At 41.9% G+C, this 24,240-nt stretch overlaps 1 protein-coding gene across 1 annotated transcript in view; it reads left to right on the top strand.

The window, feature by feature from the left end:
• Nucleotides 1–24,240, top strand: part of LOC146009229 (pregnancy zone protein-like) — a 152,219-nt gene that overhangs the window by 57,484 nt on the left and 70,495 nt on the right. Inside the window, exon 13 of the mRNA XM_083149391.1 lies at nt 19,427–19,499. Coding sequence (XP_083005517.1) covers nt 19,427–19,499 — 73 coding nt within the window. The remainder of the gene's footprint in view (nt 1–19,426; nt 19,500–24,240) is intronic.

Here is a 24,240-nt window from a genome sequence, read left to right as displayed (position 1 = left end):
GAAGAGGGGCTGGCTGCACAGCTAGGCTTGCTTGCACTGTGGCTAACCAGAGTGCAGGGGGCCGGGAGGCTGGTCTCCTGATGATAGGGCAGCCGAAAGTGCAGTGGAAACGGTCGTTATATGCTAAGGGCAGCTGGCTGGATGACAAATCCAGTCTCCTGATGATAGGGCAGTTGAGGCTGCAACTCCAGCCAGGGATGCTTGGAAAGTCCTCTCAGTGCTAGTGACACAAGGGCAACCAGCAGTAACTGCAGCAGCAGACCAACCTCTGAGTGACAGCTTTCCTGGCCAATCGCCGCTCCACCCATCATGCCTCTTACCTGGCCTGACTATTGGCACTGATAGCCAATCAGCTCAAGTTGCAGGCTGACAGGGAGTTCAGCTTTTATTCTCTCCCCAGTCTGGTGTCTTCCCCCATTAGTTTTTTTGTGAAAAAAGCCTAGTACACATTCGGAAAGGGGCCACGCCCCTTTTCCCTTTTTGTCAATGGCCATGCCCCCTTCTGAATGTGTACCGATTTTCTACCCTTCAGATGTTGGAAGGTATGCACCGCCATTCCAAACTGACTAACTAGCAGTTTGTGTTTTTTTCCCTACTTGAATTGTGGACTGTGCTGCAGTCCTACCTCTGGAGCCACCACTGATTGCACCCAAAAATGATCTTTAGTAAAATTTCCCCAGAGTAGTTGGATTGGCCTCTGTCCATATTATCTTAATTGTGTGTGTGTGTGTGGGGGGGGGGGGGGGGGGGGCGTTACTACTGGAGGAACTCCCAGAGGGACTCCAGGACCTGCTGTCTCTTTTCCTACATCTCACAGAAACTCTTGCAGAAAGTACCAGAGCTTAGTACATTCTGCAAAAAAGCAGCCCCCATAGATAGGGCTGTCAAGAGCAAGGACGGGCCTGGTTAATGGACGTGTGACTAAATTGAGCGAGGTGTGGACAAGTGCATTCATCCCCCTAACCACCTCCCCATCTGACCCTATCCCCTCCTGCCTCCTCCCCTTCCTCCCTCCTTCTGCCTGTTCCCATCTTGCCCACCTATTTAATCTATCCCTCTCATCAGGTACTGCCCCCTCTACCTTCGTGTATGCTCTTGTCTCTCCTATCCTTAAAAAAAACTTGATCCTAATTCTCTAGCTAATTACTGACCCATTTCTCTCCTCCCTTTTGCCTCTAAATTCTTTGAGCCTTACTGTCTTTCTTTCCTCCAACTCCCTGCTTGATCTATTCCAGTCTGGCTTCCATACCCTCCACTCCACTGAAACTATATAACCTCTGAAAAACAGAGGTTGATTGGGCGCTAATTGACCAAAAAAATAAAATGAAATATATATATATATATATATACAGAACAGGAACAGAGTGCGCTTAAAAGTGAAAGTACACAACTTTTTTTACACAATATAAAAATTTAATAAAAGTCCACAACACGGCTCATAGAAAATACAGTGATGGTATAATCATATATAAGAATCAATTTGACAAAATCTGTGATAATTCAGTACAACAGCAGACCCAACGCGTTTCGTCAGCTACGTGACTTCATCAGGGGCATTAGACGACTTGATTATCAAAGCTGCAGTTGCTCTAAAAGTAACAATAAAGTATATCAGAAATAAACACTGGAGGGGACATGTGTAGCTCATTTTAGCTGAAGAAGAGATTCAGAAGGAAGAGGAGGACAATGAAGATGAAAAAATGAAAACCAATACAAAATACCATTTGCAAAAAACATATTTCTATGCAAAAACATTATCATCATTTGCCATATCGAATTGACACCACTAAGTATATTTTCCTTTTAAAACATTTGATTACTTCTATATAATCAATTAATAATAAATAAAGCAATATATAATTGCATCGGGTTCACACCCCCCCAAAAAAATTACACAATAAATACATAAAATGTACATTATAAAAAACAAATAAAAAAATACATACATACAGAGAGAATACATAAAAAACAATACCTTCTTGCAGTGTCTCAAATTGACTGAGCACAAATAATTTAAGTGGATAATGATCTGGATGGGGAAATGTATATAATTGTAAAATTAGATTTAATTTCTTTTCTCAATTGCTGTAACCACCACCAACACCTAATATGTGTTGGTCAAGTGTAAGATGGACAAGATCAGAACTTACATTACACCAACTGACAGAGCTCTTGTCAGTTTTCTGTGGTACACTTTTCAAAAATCCCACTCTATTACAGATGTCAGCAATACAATTCATTCAAGAATCCACTTAAAAGAGCAAGATATAAATGTCCAATCAAAATAAAGATACATACAAAGAAAAACCTATATAGGACCATGATAACTAGCAGGAGCTTAAAAAAATGAAGCCAATACTCACATAGACCTGGGTAACTGGAAGCTTGCTACACTGTATCCAAACAGCCGAGTGAATGCCTGTGTTAACAGGAAGCTATATATAGGCCCAAGCTAATGACGTCACTTCCTATCAATCATAATCAGAAAAAAGGGCATTTAAGTTCACTATAAAAGGGACAGAACACTGATCCCCACGATTATAATAAATCCCAAACCCCGCTGTATGATCATTCCTAATACAGTGCTTATTATAGACAGGAACGAACGGCGCTGCCGCCGTGCGTTGCAAATCAGCGCCATTTTAGAAGGGGTGAAACGCATACGCGTCGCCCCGTCGCTTAATGATATCGTCACAGTGCCCTCTTTAGGTTGTGACAGACGGCGTGAACGCCGTGCATGGCAAGTTGACGCCATTTTGGTTAGGTGGCACGCATATGCGTCCCCTGGGTGCTTGTTATATTGGTCTTGCGGTTCAAACCGCCACCATCTTAAAAACCTTAACCAGGAAGCTTCCACAATATAATTACCAACGACTTCTTTATGGGCAAAAATAGTAATAATATGTCCTAAAAAAAAAATTATTAACCCATATCCAGTGGGTATAGGAACACAGAGCCATGATATATATTAGTTTAGTTTAGATGCGTTCCATATCGCCATCCTCTAGGCGATTATGGAACGAAAAAAACGGATGTGGGGGGTACTATAGAATTTATTAACCCCTAAATAAAGACTACAGTAATTTCCATAAATATGGAATACAATATTGGACTCTAAATGTGACCTATAGGTGTCCTTTTAAGTGAAAAAAATTATTATACCTGTACCTTACGATACAGCCTAAAAACCCCCCAAAAAATATTTTTTATTATTTTTCCTTTAAAGTGTACTATATAATTAATTATTTTAATAGAATATACCAACCTAATGAGTGCACAATATGTATTAATTTATAGTGACCTATTTATAATAGACATGAAGTGTTAATGGTTTTGACCATAAAAATGTGTACAGGGTGTGTACTAATTTAATATAATAACCTAATGAATACAAAAATACGTGAAGTACATATATAAATTAGATTTACAGTAAGATAAAAAAATCTGTGAAGTTAACCGGTCTTATACTTATCTTAAATAACTCCCCTATAATTTGAAAAATTTCAAGAAGTGAAAAATCTAAAAATATTAATAGACTCTAACTTTATTTGATAATGTGGGCAGTGACCCCATTACACTGAAGGGTGGGAAGGACCCCATAAAAGTCCCTGATTATCCCCCCTAACTGACTAATAGACTCATTTAATTAAAAAAAAAACTTAAACAAAATTATTATGCTTTGTTTAAGTTTTTTTTTAATTAAATGAGTCTATTAGTCAGTTAGGGGGGATAATCAGGGACTTTTATGGGGTCCTTCCCACCCTTCAGTGTAATGGGGTCACTGCCCACATTATCAAATAAAGTTAGAGTCTATTAATATTTTTAGATTTTTCACTTCTTGAAATTTTTCAAATTATAGGGGAGTTAATTAAGATAAGTATAAGACCGGTTAACTTCACAGATTTTTTTATCTTACTGTAAATCTAATTTATATATGTACTTCACGTATTTTTGTATTCATTAGGTTATTATATTAAATTAGTACACACCCTGTACACATTTTTATGGTCAAAACCATTAACACTTCATGTCTATTATAAATAGGTCACTATAAATTAATACATATTGTGCACTCATTAGGTTGGTATATTCTATTAAAATAATTAATTATATAGTACACTTTAAAGGAAAAATAATAAAAATATTTTTTGGGTTTTTTTTAGGCTGTATCGTAAGGTACAGGTATAATATTTTTTTTCACTTAAAAGGACACCTATAGGTCACATTTAGAGTCCAATATTGTATTCCATATTTATGGAAATTACTGTAGTCTTTATTTAGGCGTTAATAAATTCTATAGTACCCCCACATCCGTTTTTTTCGTTCCATAATCGCCTAGAGGATGGCGATATGGAACGCATCTAAACTAAACTAAACTAATATATATCATGGCTCTGTGTTCCTATACCCACTGGATATGGGTTAATAATTTTTTTTTTAGGACGTATTATTACTATTTTTGCCCATAAAGAAGTCGTTGGTAATTATATTGTGGAAGCTTCCTGGTTATGGTTTTTAAGATGGTGGCGGTTTGAACCGCAAGACCAATATAACAAGCACCCAGGGGAATCATATGCGTTCCACCTAACCAAAATGGCGTCAACTTGCAACGCACGGCGTTCACGCCGTCTGTCACAACCTAAAGAGGGCACTGTGACGATATCATTAAGCGACGGGGCGACGCGTATGCGTTTCACCCCTTCTAAAATGGCGCTGTTTTGGAACGCACGGCGGCAGCGCCGTTCGTTCCTGTCTATAATAAGCACTGTATTAGGAATGATCATACAGCGGGGATTTGGGATTTATTATAATCGTGGGGATCAGTGTTCTGTCCCTTTTATAGTGAACTTAAATGCCCTTTATTCTGATTATGATTGATAGGAAGTGACGTCATTAGCTTGGGCCTATATATAGCTTCCTGTTAACACAGGCATTCACTCGGCTGTTTGGATACAGTGTAGCAAGCTTCCAGTTACCCAGGTCTATGTGAGTATTGGCTTCATTTTTTTAAGCTCCTGCTAGTTATCATGGTCCTATATAGGTTTTTCTTTGTATGTATCTTTATTTTGATTGGACATTTATATCTTGCTCTTTTAAGTGGATTCTTGAATGAATTGTATTGCTGACATCTGTAATAGAGTGGGATTTTTGAAAAGTGTACCACAGAAAACTGACAAGAGCTCTGTCAGTTGGTGTAATGTAAGTTCTGATCTTGTCCATCTTACACTTGACCAACACATATTAGGTGTTGGTGGTGGTTACAGCAATTGAGAAAAGAAATTAAATCTAATTTTACAATTATATACATTTCCCCATCCAGATCATTATCCACTTAAATTATTTGTGCTCAGTCAATTTGAGACACTGCAAGAAGGTATTGTTTTTTATGTATTCTCTCTGTATGTATGTATTTTTTTATTTGTTTTTTAGAATTTACGTTTTATGTATTTATTGTGTAATTTTTTTGGGGGGGTGTGAACCCGATGCAATTATATATTGCTTTATTTATTATTAATTGATTATATAGAAGTAATCAAATGTTTTAAAAGGAAAATATACTTAGTGGTGTCAATCCGATATGGCAAATGATGATAATGTTTTTGCATAGAAATATGTTTTTTGCAAATGGTATTTTGTATTGGTTTTCATTTTTTTCATCTTCATTGTCCTCCTCTTCCTTCTGAATCTCTTCTTCAGCTAAAATGAGCTACACATGTCCCCTCCAGTGTTTATTTCTGATATACTTTATTGTTACTTTTAGAGCAACTGCAGCTTTGATAATCAAGTCGTCTAATGCCCCTGATGAAGTCACGTAGCTGACGAAACGCGTTGGGCCTGCTGTTGTACTGAATTATCACAGATTTTGTCAAATTGATTCTTATATATGATTATACCATCACTGTATTTTCTATGAGCCGTGTTGTGGGCTTTTATTAAATTTTTATATTGTGTAAAAAAAGTTGTGTACTTTCACCTTTAAGCGCACTCTGTTCCTGTTCTGTATTTCTATCTGCTTTGGGTCTCAGCTAACGGGGGACTCTCAGAGTTGCTGCTATTCTTCATTTGGGCGCGGACTTTTGGGTACTTTTGTCCTTTTTTATATATATATATATATATATATATATATATATATATATATATATATATATATATATATATACGGTCTGTTTAAGAACAGCACTCCTCAAATGTATGCAAATAGTAGGTGCCTTCCAACGGATACCCGAATCCGGGGTCCAACATACAAATCTGTGGTAGGCGGCACTCTCAGTAAATCAATCACTCAATGGGTCAGATTTCTTTATGCGACGTTTCGAAGCTTCTTTATTTACGCTTCTTCATCAGGACATATAAAAAATTACAAACATACACAGCATTTATATACATACCCAACCCAGCGTGATACCACGGTTCCCGCGTTTCCAACCGGTCACAGCAGGAAGACGTCATCAACACGCGTCAATACGTCACTCCGTACTGCCGGGGATACGTCGTCACCATGGAAACATATATACAAATCATGCTGTCAATGACAGCCGTATAACATAACATTTTAAAAAAACAAAATACACACATCTATTTTAAAGTAAGTGTACCCATATCAAGTAAACATCAGATGCGATATGAAAATCTCATAAATGCTTGTCCCAAGTTGCCAAACCCAGAAATATATAATAACATACAAGGTAAGTTAATGTGGCTTCATAAAAGAGAGCCCTTCATAATAATAGACAATTTCAGATGTAATCACTAAAGACAACAAATCAATGATAATGAAAAGATCAGAGAAATATATACACAGGAACTTTCATAAGAACACATGCAAACCCGCGGACTCATTGAGCCCACGCGGCGATAATGTGCCCAGTCTCTGTATCCACTCCGTTTCACATCTTAGGAGTGCTAGAGGACGATTACCTCTTCTAATATCATAAGGTATATGATCTATGATGACATAACGCAACATAGGCAGAGTGTGTTTAGCATTCAGAAAATGACGGGCCACAGGCTGGTCACTGTGCCCCTTTTCTAATGCTTTTTTAATCGCTGACCTGTGACCCGCCATTCTCTCACGCAATGTCCTCTCGGTCTTTCCTATGTAGTGCATGCCGCACGGACAAGAAATCATGTATATAATAAATTTAGTGGTGCACGTTACCCTGTGTCTGATTGAGTAACGCTTACCACTATAGGGGTGACAAAAAGAGTCTGTGGCTATAAGAGACCTACATGTAGTGCAGTCGAGGCACTTAAAACATCCTGGCTTCCTGCCAAGAAATTGCTCACTACCACTAGATTTTAATTTGGCCACATCAGACTTAACAAGTAAATCCCGTATGTTGCGGCCCCTGGTATAACATGGCATAATCTCAGTATTTTCCAAATGCAGGGATCGGTCTGTTTTAACCATTTTCCAGTTTTTCTTAGCAATGCGGTTGATATCAATACTCGACTGGTTAAAATGGTTAACCCACGGCAGTCTCTGTCGACATTTATCAGTAGACTTTTTATTATTATATGTCAGCAGTTTTTCACGTGGTGTTGACATAGCCTTGATTTTAGCTGACCTCAATACTGAATCAGAATACCCTCTCGCCGCAAATTTAGTGATCATACAATTGATTTGACTCTCTGCCTCCCGCCTGTCACTACAAATTCGGCATACCCTCAAAAACTGCGAGTATGGTAATCCAAATTTGAGCGACCTCGGGTGACAGCTAGTGGCGTGCAACATCGTATTTCTGTCAGTCTCTTTAGTGAATAATGTCGTCGAGATCCAACCCTGGGAAACCATAATTTTAACATCCAAGAAGTTTACAGTCTTATTGTCACATGAAAAAGTCAATTTAACCGGACTATTGGTAGCATTATGTCTGGCAATGACCGTGCTGAAGCTCTCCAAGTCACCCCTCCAAATAACAAACAGATCATCGATGAAACGGGTATAAAATACCACGTTTCTCGATATCACAGAGTCGTTAAAGAAAATATCCCTTTCAGTCATCTGCATAAATGCGTTGGCATACGATGGTGCGAAATTGCTACCCATCGCACAGCCACTCCTCTGCATGTAGAACTTGCTATCATACAGAAAGTAGCTGTGCGTGAGTACAAATTCCAATAAGTCCAGCAAAAATTGTATGTCAGGGCCATTATAACAATCACTTTGCTCCACAAGAAGACGCACCGCCTGCAGACCGCCATCATTAGGGATGACGGTGTACAGGCTGGTAACGTCGACACTGCAGAGTAGACAGTTATCTGCAATCCGACCTACACCCTCCAATTTGTTCAAAAATGCCGTAGTATCCATCAAATGACCAGGGCTAGCTTGAATGCAGGGTTGCAGTATGGCATCAATGTATGTCGACACGTTTTGAAAAAGAGAACCCCTGGCGGCAATGATCGGCCGACCAGGGGGTTTCTCTAACCGTTTGTGAATTTTAGGCAATGTATACAGGAGGGGAATGGTGGGGTACTGCACTGTAAGTGCCTTCTTCAGCTCACTTGTCAAAATCCCCGCACCAACCGCCTCCTGCAACATGCCATTAAGCTCGCAAGCAAATGCATCTGTGGGATCACTCGAAAGCTGCGTATAAACACCATCATCTGAAAGCTGTCGCTCAATTTCAAGTTTGTAGTCACACACATCTTGTACCACAACAGCACCGCCTTTGTCGGCGGGCTGTATTATAATGTTAGTATAGGAAGCTAAGTCCTTTAAAGCTTTCTGCTGCTGTTTGGTCAAGTTGTGTCTGACTACATTAGCAGTGCCTGGCAGCACCTCCTCCTTCACCTCAGTTTCCAACATTCTCATATACGTTTTAATGGTGGGGTTATACGATATAGGCTCAAAAACAGATTTAGCTTGTAAACGTTTAAGTTGTGTAGGTATAAGACAAGCATTAGCATCAACAGTATTAGTATCATCAGTCTGTTTACCAAAATGTTCACGAAGTTTCAATTTTCTGTTAAGCTTATATCTCTCCACCTCCCATTTAAGCGGATCAAAAATAACAGTAGGTACAAACGATAACCCGAGACCCAATACATTTCTTTCATCATCAGTCAATACTTGGGAGGATAAGTTGTAGACTATCTCCTCAGAGGCGGCCGGCCCCGTTTGCCGTACCCTTTTCCTCTGGCCACCGCGGCGCGTCCTGTACCTTTTAGGGGGTATTCTCCCCGCCTGGTGCGTACCCCTAAAGGGTGTTGCGGGATGGGGGGGTTAAACTCAGAACCACTTTGTACATTAACATCAGAGTCACTAGTCGTTGGTTGTTCATAAGATGAATCGGCATAACCTCCAAACCTACGTTGTTTGTACTGTTTCCTATATTGTTGCTGTTTATTGTTTGGGTTAGGACCTCCCTGGATCCACATGTAAACCCGGTTATGCTCATAGTCCAAATCGACCTTTTCACGTTTATGTCTCTTAAATTGTATGAGATCTCGTTTATAACATGCCACTTGTTTGTTAAGACGTTCAATCCAATCAGGATCAGAATCAGACAGAAACGCTGCTTTATATTTGTCCTCAAAAGACTTAATGCGCTCACGAGCGATGTCCAGCTCTCTGCCCGACTCCTCAATTACAAGCAGCATGAGGTCCATGCTACACTTGTTGACCACCGCTATCCACTTTTTACAAAAGGCTGTGTTGAAGCGTCCGATTGTGGGTGCATTACGCACCCGGAAGCCTCGTGGTATGCGTTTAGATTTATAGTAGTCACTCAAAGTGCTTGCATGGTACATGTAGTCAATTTCTCGCTGACGTAATCTCAACCAGTCTTTGTACAAAAATGATAAAGGTCTCACCTCCTCGTCATCTGCAATCGCATGTTTGGTAATAATCGCTTCCGCTTCAGATTCTGAGTAGGAGTAGGTGTTACCTTGGGTAGCCAATGCAAGATTGACATTATCATCCGATAGGTTACTGACACCTCCGTGATATTCTGCCATCACCAATGTGGAGTAAAAATCACAGTATAATCACTGGATAGATACATATAGTACCAAGATCAACGGGTGCTTCTGTTCCAAGATACTGCAGAGCCGACCTCTGTGCGGTACCAAATACACGGTCTGTTTAAGAACAGCACTCCTCAAATGTATGCAAATAGTAGGTGCCTTCCAACGGATACCCGAATCCGGGGTCCAACATACAAATCTGTGGTAGGCGGCACTCTCAATAAATCAATCACTCAATGGGTCAGATTTCTTTATGCGACGTTTCGAAGCTTCTTTATTTACGCTTCTTCATCAGGACATATAAAAAATTACAAACATACACAGCATTTATATACATACCCAACCCAGCGTGATACCACGGTTCCCGCGTTTCCAACCGGTCACAGCAGGAAGACGTCATCAACACGCGTCAATACGTCACTCCGTACTGCCGGGGATACGTCGTCACCATGGAAACATATATACAAATCATGCTGTCAATGACAGCCGTATAACATAACATTTAAAAAAAACAAAATACACACATCTATTTTAAAGTAAGTGTACCCATATCAAGTAAACATCAGATGCGATATGAAAATCTCATAAATGCTTGTCCCAAGTTGCCAAACCCAGAAATATATAATAACATACAAGGTAAGTTAATGTGGCTTCATAAAAGAGAGCCCTTCATAATAATAGACAATTTCAGATGTAATCACTAAAGACAACAAATCAATGATAATGAAAAGATCAGAGAAATATATACACAGGAACTTTCATAAGAACACATGCAAACCCGCGGACTCATTGAGCCCACGCGGCGATAATGTGCCCAGTCTCTGTATCCACTCCGTTTCACATCGGAGTTGCGGGGATTTTGACAAGTAAGCTGAAGAAGGCACTTACAGTGCAGTACCCCACCATTCCCCTCCTGTATACATTGCCTAAAATTCACAAACGGTTAGAGAAACCCCCTGGTCGGCCGATCATTGCCGCCAGGGGTTCTCTTTTTCAAAACGTGTCGACATACATTGATGCTATACTGCAACCCTGCATTCAAGCTAGCCCTGGTCATTTGATGGATACTACGGCATTTTTGAACAAATTGGAGGGTGTAGGTCGGATTGCAGATAACTGTCTACTCTGCAGTGTCGACGTTACCAGCCTGTACACCGTCATCCCTAATGATGGCGGTCTGCAGGCGGTGCGTCTTCTTGTGGAGCAAAGTGATTGTTATAATGGCCCTGACATACAATTTTTGCTGGACTTATTGGAATTTGTACTCACGCACAGCTACTTTCTGTATGATAGCAAGTTCTACATGCAGAGGAGTGGCTGTGCGATGGGTAGCAATTTCGCACCATCGTATGCCAACGCATTTATGCAGATGACTGAAAGGGATATTTTCTTTAACGACTCTGTGATATCGAGAAACGTGGTATTTTATACCCGTTTCATCGATGATCTGTTTGTTATTTGGAGGGGTGACTTGGAGAGCTTCAGCACGGTCATTGCCAGACATAATGCTACCGATAGTCCGGTTAAATTGACTTTTTCATGTGACAATAAGACTGTAAACTTCTTGGATGTTAAAATTATGGTTTCCCAGGGTTGGATCTCGACGACATTATTCACTAAAGAGACTGACAGAAATACGATGTTGCACGCCACTAGCTGTCACCCGAGGTCGCTCAAATTTGGATTACCATACTCGCAGTTTTTGAGGGTATGCCGAATTTGTAGTGACAGGCGGGAGGCAGAGAGTCAAATCAATTGTATGATCACTAAATTTGCGGCGAGAGGGTATTCTGATTCAGTATTGAGGTCAGCTAAAATCAAGGCTATGTCAACACCACGTGAAAAACTGCTGACATATAATAATAAAAAGTCTACTGATAAATGTCGACAGAGACTGCCGTGGGTTAACTATTTTAACCAGTCGAGTATTGATATCAACCGCATTGCTAAGAAAAACTGGAAAATGGTTAAAACAGACCGATCCCTGCATTTGGAAAATACTGAGATTATGCCATGTTATACCAGGGGCCGCAACATACGGGATTTACTTGTTAAGTCTGATGTGGCCAAATTAAAATCTAGTGGTAGTGAGCAATTTCTTGGCAGGAAGCCAGGATGTTTTAAGTGCCTCGACTGCACTACATGTAGGTCTCTTATAGCCACAGACTCTTTTTGTCACCCCTATAGTGGTAAGCGTTACTCAATCAGACACAGGGTAACGTGCACCACTAAATTTATTATATACATGATTTCTTGTCCGTGCGGCATGCACTACATAGGAAAGACCGAGAGGACATTGCGTGAGAGAATGGCGGGTCACAGGTCAGCGATTAAAAAAGCATTAGAAAAGGGGCACAGTGACCAGCCTGTGGCCCGTCATTTTCTGAACGCTAAACACACTCTGCCTATGTTGCGTTATGTCATCATAGATCATATACCTTATGATATTAGAAGAGGTAATCGTCCTCTAGCACTCCTAAGATGTGAAACGGAGTGGATACAGAGACTGGGCACATTATCGCCGCGTGGGCTCAATGAGTCCGCGGGTTTGCATGTGTTCTTATGAAAGTTCCTGTGTATATATTTCTCTGATCTTTTCATTATCATTGATTTGTTGTCTTTAGTGATTACATCTGAAATTGTCTATTATTATGAAGGGCTCTCTTTTATGAAGCCACATTAACTTACCTTGTATGTTATTATATATTTCTGGGTTTGGCAACTTGGGACAAGCATTTATGAGATTTTCATATCGCATCTGATGTTTACTTGATATGGGTACACTTACTTTAAAATAGATGTGTGTATTTTGTTTTTTTTAAATGTTATGTTATACGGCTGTCATTGACAGCATGATTTGTATATATGTTTCCATGGTGACGACGTATCCCCGGCAGTACGGAGTGACGTATTGACGCGTGTTGATGACGTCTTCCTGCTGTGACCGGTTGGAAACGCGGGAACCGTGGTATCACGCTGGGTTGGGTATGTATATAAATGCTGTGTATGTTTGTAATTTTTTATATGTCCTGATGAAGAAGCGTAAATAAAGAAGCTTCGAAACGTCGCATAAAGAAATCTGACCCATTGAGTGATTGATTTACTGAGAGTGCCGCCTACCACAGATTTGTATATATATATATATATATATATATATATATATATATATATATATATATATATATATATATAATTTTTTCCCCTCAGAATTTATTAAGGAAAATGTTTTCTATATAAATGTATATTATCAAACTGTAGCTCTCAAATATTGAACTTGTGTCCATACAAATAAACTGTATTTCCTCACGTCAGGTTTTTTGGACCTGACCTTGAGTATACACAGAGAGAATGCTTGATTCCTAAAAGGAACAGAGGGCTGCACAGCCCTCTGTTCCTTTTAGGAATCAATCACTCCACTAAAACTGCTCTTAAAAAGTCTGTAATGATGTCCATGCTGCCATATCTAAAGGTGACTACTCTGTCTACTTATTCTTCTTGACCTTTCTGCTTCTTTTTGACACTGTGGACCACCCTCTCCTTCTCCAAATCCTTCACTCCCTTTGTCTGTGTGATACTGCTTTCTCCTGGCTATCTTTCTACCTCTCTGACTGCTTCTTCTCTGTCTCTTGTCATGACTCCACCTCCCCTGCACTTCCACTGTCAGTAGGTGTCCCCTAAGTCTCTGTTCTTGGTCCTCTCCTTTTCTCTCTTTGTACGTCATCGCTAGGTGAGCTCATTCTCTCATTTGACTTCCAATATCACCACTTTGCTGATGATACTCAAATCTAAATCTTCTCTCCTGACCTCTCCTCTTATCTCCTCACTCATATTTCCAACTATCTCTCCACTACCTCTTCTTGAATGTCCCAGCCCTTTCTTAAATTAAACATGTCTAAGACTGAGATGCTCATCTTCCCACCCTCCCACATTACCTCACCTTCCACCATTAATTTTCTAATGATGGAACAATGATCTCCTCTAGCCACCAAGTACGCTGCCTTGGCATTACTCTTGATTTTTCTCTCTCCTTTAAACCACACATTTAGTATCTCTCACAGTCAGTGGCATAACTAAATACATATCACCTAATGCTGAAAAATGTATACAGCATATGATACTTTGACAGGTAATGTGGGCCCCTCTCAGCTCTGGGCCCCATAGCAGCTGCATCCCCTGCACCTATGGTAGTTACTCACTTGCTCACAGTCCTGTAGTTTCTGACTCAAAAATATTTCCAGGATCAGACCCTATCTCACCCAGGATGCTACAAAGACCCTCATCCACTCTCTAGTCACATCCAGATTGGACTACTGTAATCTTCTACTTTCTGGCCTCCCTGTAAAACACCTATCTCCACTCCAATCTACCCTCAATGCTGCTGCCCGGCTCATCTTACTCTCCAAACAGGCTATGTCCACCTTCCCTCTCTTACAAGTCCTACACTGACTCCCAATTCCCTTCAGAATACAGTTCAAGCTCCTCCAACTCACTAACAAAGCCATCACCAATTCCTATCCCACCTATATACTGTATCTGACCTTCTCTCTCTTTACACTCCCACCCACCTTTTCCACTCCACAAATGCACATCTCATCTCCTGCAAACTGGTTACTTCCTCCCATTCTCGCCTCCAGGATTTTGGCCGTTGTGCACCGTATCTCTGAAAGTTTCTACCCATCCCTATCAGACTTGCCACCTTCCTACAAAACTTTAAACGGGCTCTCAAGACCCATTTCATTAAATCTAATCATTTCTCATCCTAACCCTCTGTTTCTGCTACTTTTTGTACTAGCTTTTTATCGCATAGCATCGCATCGCATACACATCGCATGCACAAGGCATACAATGCGATGCTATGTGTGCTAGTTAAGCACAGAACGCACGCTGGGATCGATGCATCTGTGAGCACCTTAAGAATATATCCCTGCCACTGTTATAATCGCCTCAGTGCCCGCTGCTGCATGCAAGGAGCGAGAGCAGACTGCTTCTACTCAGTGGCAGTCCTCTGTCTGCAGATTCTCTGGAGCTCAGCACATAGCAGTAGTCTGCTCTCTCCCTACAGAGACTGATATGATACTGACCCAAGCACAGGCATCACAAGGGAGGTGCGGGGAATGTGGGATGTGCATGGTTCACATGGATGTCTCCCTTGGAAGGGCACACCAACATGCTAGCTACTACACAGTGATAGGATCAAGTGCTGCCGTGTGGCATTATCCTGCAACAACTGGCTTCTATCACTGAGTAACAGCTAGCATTGCTTGCACAGGTCTCCTGGGGCAGATTAGCATCTCAGGATGCTGGGCATTAGGCCACAGAGAAAAATGCAAAGTTGTAGATACAGAAACGCTATAGGTACCAAAAGGTACGCATTTGCCTCATTATTAATGTGTCAAATGCGGGGACTCATGGGATGAAATCTTCAGTCTGCTGTGTTGCCTCAAAGTTTGAGAAATTACCAAATAACATGCAATTTTTCTAATATACTGTAGCCAATAAAATGTCTGTCGTTGAATATTGCAAATCAAGGTAAAACTAGGTTACTTGAGTCAAGAGGAATCAACGAGAAAACATAATTGAAACTATTACTTAATCCAATTCCTATTGTAAAAGCATACTAAACCCCCTCTTTTGGCATGGGAACCCATAATGTGTATAAAGATGGTCGGCCAATTGCAGTGCGTGGAGTTCAGTTCATGCTAGGCAGCCGAGAGGTATTGAAGAGGGGCATCTTCCCCTTCTCCCACCGCACCGCCTCACGACTGCCTCCACCTCCCCAAGCATGCCGCCTGCATGACTGCCCATTTCCTGAGCAGACTTTCATTTACACTTCTAGCTGTGGCAAATTTGTTGAATCTCGTAAACTCTTGGTCCATCATTATTCTTTACGCTCAGTAGCTTCTTTGATCTCAGATCAAATTAATATTCTTAGGTCCTGCTTTTGTTATTATCGTTGATTAATCCGAAGTTGCCTTTTTCTTGAGCAGACATCTCCGAGTTCCTTTTCAATGGCTCACCGTCTGCTTTATCCTGATGATGCCTCTCACCAAACAGCAGACAAATGCCTCCATTTACTAGTTGACTGGGGCACTTAAGGAGCTGTCTGATACTATGTGGCCGACACGCCTTGACATAGTTAGGTATTTTAATCTTGTTTACACAGAAAAGATAAGAAAACTTGATGGAAAGAATCCTAATGCGTCTGTCATGGCTGACAATGTTTGTGAGAAATTACAAAATATCTTCCAATGGCAGGAAATTGTCATATAAAACAGCTAATCCTGAAACACCATAGAATCGCCAGCCACCAGCCCCGGCCAGCTGCCGGAAAGGAGTGCGCATGAATGAGTTGCTCATGTGCCCCATTCCGACGGACCTCTCCATCCCCTCCCCGCCGGTCCCCGTCGCCTCCCCTGAAGTGGAGACAGGCAGGGTTTCCGCTCCCCGCTGCCGAGTGACTGTTATATTCGTGCGTGTGAAATGCTTGCGCATCCCAGTCAGATGGAGCACCTCCTTGCCAGCGTTCGTCAGCGGGGGCATTCTAGTGATTCCCGGCGATGAATGAGAGGTGCTCCATCTGTATCAAAGCTTGATAGCGTGTTAGCTGATCCTCCCCCCAAAAATTGGAGCACATTAGAGAGCTTCCATGCCAAATTCAGGCTGTGGAAAGAATTGTTCACAAAGTCATGATAGCTTCAAAACAATTGTTCGGGGAATCAGTGAGAGATGGTTTTAACATACCAAGGCTTTTGGATAGAGAAATTATAGAGAAATTTAAATAAATAGCCAATTTAACACTGACATTTTGAAAAAAAATACAGGATAAACACATTCTCACTCGGTATGGTGGTTGAGATGGGAATGGGTGGCATTCAACATGCAGCCACCTCCTCCTGGTTAATGATATATAGTTTTTGCAGCTCTTAGTTCGTTCGGATAAAAACCTGAAAAATCTGAAATCATGATTCTATGACTTTCTTTTTTGTCAAATTCTCTCTTCTGGTCTATCCTCCTGCCCTTATTTGTCAAATTACAACCTGAACTGCAATACAGATGGAGCCCCTCTCAAGATTGCCCGGCGCTCTCACCAGACGTCCCCGCTGGTGAGCACTGGCAGAGAAGGATTCCATCAGACTGGGACGTGCGTGTGTCTTATGAACAGTCTCTCGGCGTCTGGGCGGCGGGACCCTGCCCATCTCCGCTTCAGGGAGATGGACAGGGTTAGGGTGGGGGGTTTCAGGGAAACGGTGGGGACCGGCGATGACAGCGGGGGAGGTGGCAGGCAGCATCGGGGAGCTCTGTCGCATTGGGGCGGCGGCTGGAAGGGGCTGGTGATGGAATAGCCAGCCCCCAGCTGAAAGAGCTGCGCTCCATCTGTATATCATTTAAAAAAAATGTTGCTAACATTAAAAAAATTACATATTTTTCATCGGATTTGCAAACTTTGAGACAAAACAGCAGACTAAAGATGCCATCCCATGAGTCCCTGCTTTGGGCACCTATAACATTTCTGTATCTACAACTTTTATACTCCGGCCTACTCGATATGCCACCAGAGTGATGTGTCCAGAAAATCATACATCTTAACATCATCGTTAACAGCAAATGTTTCTGACTATTTCATGCTTTAATCCAGCAGTTCTCAACCTTTTATCTCTCATGTACCCCTTGATTAGGCTTTTTAATTCATGAGTACTCCCTTCTCTCAATTTGTGGAGTGGAAGTTAGCGCAATATGTGTCCTTATGTCCTTATATTAAGGAGTTGCACATGAGTACTGTGTGGTCAGAAATCAGGTCCCTCTGTGTCTGGTCACTGACTGTGTACTGACTCCAGGGTTCCCTTAATACCTGTAGGGCGGGGCAGATGATCGCTGATTTTTGAGGGCAGCGCGGGTATCTCCCAGTGGATTTCTGCTCAGGCAAATGCACAAGGAGTTGCTGTTGATGCGGCATACGGAACCGGAAGTGAAGCAACGTTCTCCGTCTCCATGACAATGGGAGACTTGGTACTTTGGTAGTTTCACGGCGCTTCCCTCGCCCACGCTGCGGGCTCGGTGGCTCGCTACGCTCGCCACGCTATCTAAAATCAACTCCATGCCAACGTCGATAGTGGGGGTATGAACTATCCACGTTGGCATGGAGTTAAGTTTACTTTATTTAGATAATTTGGCGAGCGTAGAACCCGGAAGTAGCACGGTGCAATGCTGGCGCCGTGAAACTACACAAGAACTGGAGACTTCTTACACCATAAGAAGATTTTCTTCTTCTGCCATTACCAATATTAAATTCAAGTACCTCCAAATGGTCTGCAGAGTACCCCCAGGGGTACGAGTACCCCAGTTTGGGAACCACTGCTCTCATCTATTGTAAAAACTATGCAAGGTAAGCATATGTGGTGATAAAACAGCCAATCATTAAAAAAAAATAAAAAATCACATAGCAGTAATAAAACACAATACAACACAATGTATTTGTCCCTAAACTTCAACTATTTAGTTTTTGCAGCAGAAAATTATTTAAGTTATGCGGCATAGCCCACCGCCACCCCCTGCATGTGGTGATCCCCCGCAGGTATGCGAATGGATGTTTTGCATAAACATTCATTCCCAGTCTTGCATGCAGGGACAAAACCATTTGATCTTCCCCGACCATCTAATGGTTTTGCAAGCGCTCGTAGATATGAGACACCTCTGTGATGTCTCAGATCTGAGGGCGCCGTTTGAGGGAAGCAGGTGGGCAGCTGACATCCACTGATGTCAGCTGCCCGCACCCGCATCATCGAGGAAATAACCATGAGAATGCCCAGCATTTTCATGGTAAAGCCTATGAAACACTAGGTGTTCCCATGGGCGCACCCCCCTGGCCCGCCTACCCTGCCCCCCAACTGCACTGTTATGTGGGAGCATCCGGTGAATAATCTATTCATTGTGGCCGATCGCACACAGTGGCTGCACATTCGCATAAATGACTTTGCCCATGCACAGTCACGAAAAATCAGTCCACCGCGCGAACATGCGGGGGGGAACATTTAAATCAGAATGACCCTGCTGGTAGATCTGGAGGACCAGTTTGGCCAGCCCAGTTCTAGGCCAAATGGCGTACCAACTATCTATACATCATTGCAGACCTATCATGGAACCAGAATGATCCAATATACAGTAACTGGTCTCTTTCAGCAGTATAATGTCACACTACATGGATTGTTTAGAAATTGTTAGGGGAACGCAATGAAGAGATCACACCAGATTTAATTCCAGAAGAACATCTGTGGCATTAACAAAACTAATTTTTGGCAACATCATCTCGCAATTTACAGGATTCGGAGAGTCCTTTCCTCGGCAGCAACAGCGAATTAGCCCGGTGTTTTGGCGTTTTAGATTTTCAACTTGTCTAGTATTATATTAGGTTAGTTTTGTATTAGGAATGAATAACTTTCTCTGTTTGCTTCCACAGGTGCTATCTAAATCTGGAATCAGTTCATACAAAGAACATAAATTAGACTTTAAAGAGCAAGTAAATCACCCAAGTGAGTATCATACATCCTATGTACATTTCAAAAGACTTAACTTTTCAGTGTTTTAATTACCAGCACAAAGATTTATGTGAGCACTATGGCTTCAAGCTAAACACCAATACAGCTCTCCTTGTGACTGAATGATAGTGTGTGCCCTAATTCGTAATGATTGACAAAAAAGAAAAGAAAAAGACAGTGTAGGAATTGGTGTTTTGAATAACAGTGCTGTAGGTCATATATTTTGATACATGCAGTGTAAAAGCAATCCAGCAGCCATGAGTGATTTCAGTACATGAAGAAGGTCTTAGCTCATACTTGCCTACCCTCCTGATTTTTGGGTAGTCTCTTCCAGTGGCATAACTATAGCGCCGCAGACCCCGCGATGCTGGGGAGGCGCTGACTATGTGTGGATGCCGGGGATCTGTGGGCATGTGAAGTGAAACCAAAAAACCAAACCTGGACCCTTTATCTCCCACAAGCTACTGTCCCCAATCTCTCTTCTCCCCTTTGCCTCTAAAATACTAGAACGGCTGGTTTACAGGTGTCTCACCAGATACATGTCTGACCACTCCATCCTTGATCCCCTTCAATCTGGCTTCCGCTCACTTCACTCCACTGAGACTGCCCTAGTGAAAGTCACCAATGACCTGCTGTCAGCCAAATCCAAGGGTCACTTCTCCCTGCTTATCCTTTTGGACCTATCTGCTGACTTTTTACACTGTGGATCACACTCTCCTCCACACACTCCAAAACATTGGCATCTCCAAAACAACTGGTTTTCCTCTTACCTCTCCAACCGTTCCTTCTCAGTCTCTGCCTCTGGCTCCACCTCACCACCTTCCATCCTTCCTGTCGGGGTCCCTCAGGGTCCCATCCTTGGCCCCCTTCTGTTCTCCCTGTACACCTCTTCTCTGGGTGCACTCATTAACTCCTTTGGCTTCCAATATCACCTCTATGCTGATGACACCCAAATCTACCTCTCCTCTCCTGATCTGTCACCCACTGTTTTCTCTCAGGTTTCCAACTGCCTCTCTGCCATCTCCACCTGGATGTCTGAGCGACTTCTAAAGCTGAATATGGACAAAACCAAACTTACTATCTTTCCCCCACCCACTAATATATCTATCACTGTTAACAACACCATCAAACCCCCCCTTTCCCCAACACCATCATCTCCCCCTTTCCCCAGGGGGAGTGGGCGGCTATGAGGGCGGCATTTGAAAGTCACAGCTTTGCGAGTCAACCAGAATAAAGGCCCGGGGAGGGTTATTCTGGTCCACACCCAATGCTGCAAATTTCACAACGTTGCATGTGGACAAAACACCACCCACACTGTCACCCCCTCCCCTCACATGCCATGTTGCCCGCACAGCTGTGAATGGAAGTTTTGGCAAAACATTGATTCGCAGCCTATGGGGCTACACCCACATCATTCGATGGTCGCCAATCATCGAATGATGTGTAAGGTACAAGCATATACGAGTGACTCTCTGGTCCCTGAGATATGCATGCACCCTCAACATGAACAGGGCGGGCAGCTGACATCACCCTCCACACCCGAGTCATGGCCGCATTAGCATGGGAATGCCCAGCACGACTACCAGCCGCCGCCCAACACCTGCACTGCTGGGTGCGAACTCCCGGCAAACACACAGAAATGCGCATACACAGTCCTAAAACATTGCGCACCCATGCGAATTTGCAAGGGTGCGCACCAACCAGAAAAACCTCCCAAATCTGTTGCTTAGTTAATTCTATCAATTAGACATGAACATCATGTCAATTAACAGCAGTTTTCAGAGGTTTCTAATTAACTCCAAAACCGCCTATTAGTAAAATTATCCCTAAAAAAGCTACAGAACTGTGCTATACAGTAACTGGCTGTGGGTGCAATAAATTAATTTAGTATACGCCCGTTGTGACAAGGGATCACATACACTGGATAAGATGAAGTCTTGGTCTTTATTTTGTAGCAGCCAAACAGCATACCAGGTAATCAGCATAAGCAACAATGGTTACAGAATTGCAACATACAGGTGTCACAGCATGGTACAAACTCTTCAGAAAGCTCCAGTGGTCCCTAGCGTAACCCACACCCCGGCCTATTACTTGGACAGCTATCCCACCATCAACAGCAATGACCTCCAGCCCTGGACACACTTTTATTTGGAAACATTTATATTGGGAAAGAGAATTTATTGTCACTAGGGGGTGCACCAGTAGCAAGAACACACAATGTTAAAATATACCTTTTATTGGTTATTTATTAAAAGGCTGCAAAAATATAACGAACAACAATTAACATCAAAGACAAGTGAGTACAGTGCAAATTAAAATGCACGTGCGGCGTTACCAGGTAACTGCCTCCCTGTATATTATTCATATTATTCAATTGGCCACCCTTATTTCCTTCCCATTATTTTACACGGTAGTGATTCTCAATATGTATGTGGGAGGAAGGGTGTGTATCAACTGAATTTGGTACTAGGAGTCTGTATGTGAGGAATATAAAGATAACTGTATTACATGCTCATTTAAAGATTAGTCAAATTGGTGTCAAGCCAGGGCTTGTCTATTATTCCATTTTACAGAGTCAAAGTGCTGCTTAATTTAACATTCACAGTGGGTTCCATATATCAGGGTTGCCGACTTTGAAAAAATCCTCTCCGGGAGAAGCCCGGAGAGGAATCTTGCATTACTCGTTTTGGGGGCGGGGCTTAACTGTGACGTCATTAAGCCCCACCCCCATTACAAGAAATAGTCGAAATAACAGTTATCCATGGATGGGGCGGGGCTAAAATGTCACGATTGTGCCGTTTTAGCTCCGCCCCCTCCCCTGAGACCCGCGGATTGCGGCATATAAATGCCGCGATCGGGGGGCTCAGTGGGGGTCCCCCTGATTCCGGGAGGGTTGCCCACCCTTCCGGGGCCGGGAGGAAGGACCCGATTTTCGGGAGACTCCCGCAAATTCCGGGAGGGTCGGCAACCCTGCCATATATATATATATATATATATATATATATATATATATATATATATATATATATATATATATATATATATATATGAAAAGAGAAGGTATAGAGGTGCGCTCAGAAGATTGTTTCACCAGTCCACAAATTGTAAAAGCAAATACAGAATATTTATTCAACACAATAAAACAATTTAAAATACATTTGTTTGGAATCGTTTACAAAGATTTTCGGTGGATCACTGTAGTCCAATACAAGATTTCGACCATAGGTGCAGATTGATCATAAGAGAAACCCCACGCGTATAGTCCCCTAGGGACTTCTTCAGGGGTAATACACCAAGATCAATTAACTTTTTACACCTTGATTAGGTACAAATATATTGAGAACACACTTTTGGGTTTGTACTTGGGGTAGTGTGGTCACCGTTGTAGCTCTAACAACCCTGTGATGCTCCACTTAATGAATAATATAACGATTTCAAAACAAGGGGGCGTAATGTAACACACTCTCCATCTGGTGCCTTTTTCAACTCTGCAGTCGATTCAGAATCAATATGCAGATGTCACAGTCAAAATATATAGCATTTTCCACTGAACCTTGTACCAGTGCACACCTGAAGAGGGACAGTGAAAACCGGTCTTGGGGACTAAATTCAACTGTTTACCAGTTATACTTGTTTTGAGTGCAGATCGGTTGGCCTAAAACGAGACTGTACATCAGACAGAGAGAGGCACACCACGAATAGTCCATGATGATGCATAGAGCATATCCACATTTTACCATGTAATGGTGTCCAACTACTGGAATACCTCCACCTTCCCAATATTGAAAAGCTATATATCCTCCTGGAGATTTGTATTAGAACTCACAATCACACAAAGCTGTCCACTCGATTACACGCAGATAAAGTCTGTGGCAGAGAAGTGAAGACCCTAGCACCAGCACAGATTTTAATACAAACTTCCAGAATAAGATTGCGCAGCAGTGCTTATAAAGGACCCATTGTAATAAAACGTCTAGTTGGAGACTCACCCCATGTTGTGGAAATAGTTTCAAAATCATTTGCAAACCCCTGATGAAGTCCTGCATAAGACGAAACGCGTTGGAAACGTTTGTTTGCTAATTTGAAATATACTATTGAAGTCTTTTTATGGTCCGGAAAACCACCGATACCAAGTGGAATAAGAGACTTTTTAATAAATGTTTATAAATTTTGGACTCTACTTTGATTTACTTTGATTTACTTTGGAATTAACTAAAGGCTATTACAGAACCAATCACTGAAGGTTCAACAAGGGCTTACAACTGTTGTCCATATATATATATATATATATATATATATATTGGGTCAGAGTTTGGGTAAGGCAGGGTACAATGCCTTTTATTGATCCTAAGTCAATCTTGTTCTGTGGTTACATATAGCAACAACGTCCCCTATTGTTATAAGGACATGCTGGAGTATAATAGGTCAGTAATTAACCATGCTAGTGACCTAGTGACACCACCTAGTGACAATACGCTCTCTTTCCCAATATAAATACTGCATAGAAGAAAAAGTAGAATGTCCCCTCCACTGGCGCTTGATAGGATAATACCTCCCTTTAGATCGAGGTACGATCCTCTTCTCCCAATTAAACGATAACAAAGGTACCGTATTTATCGGCGTATAACACGCACCGGCGTATAACACGCACCTTCATTTTAAGAGGGGATTTCTAAATAAAAACTTTATTACAGTGTTTATTAACATAATTGATTATCTGTAAAAGAAAAAAAAA

This window comes from Crinia signifera, chromosome 6, assembly GCF_055691185.1.
Source record: "Crinia signifera chromosome 6, ASM5569118v1, whole genome shotgun sequence".
Lineage (NCBI taxonomy): Eukaryota > Metazoa > Chordata > Amphibia > Anura > Myobatrachidae > Crinia > Crinia signifera.
The sequence above is the reverse complement of the archived record's forward strand: the minus strand, read 5'-3'. Positions and strand labels throughout refer to the sequence as shown.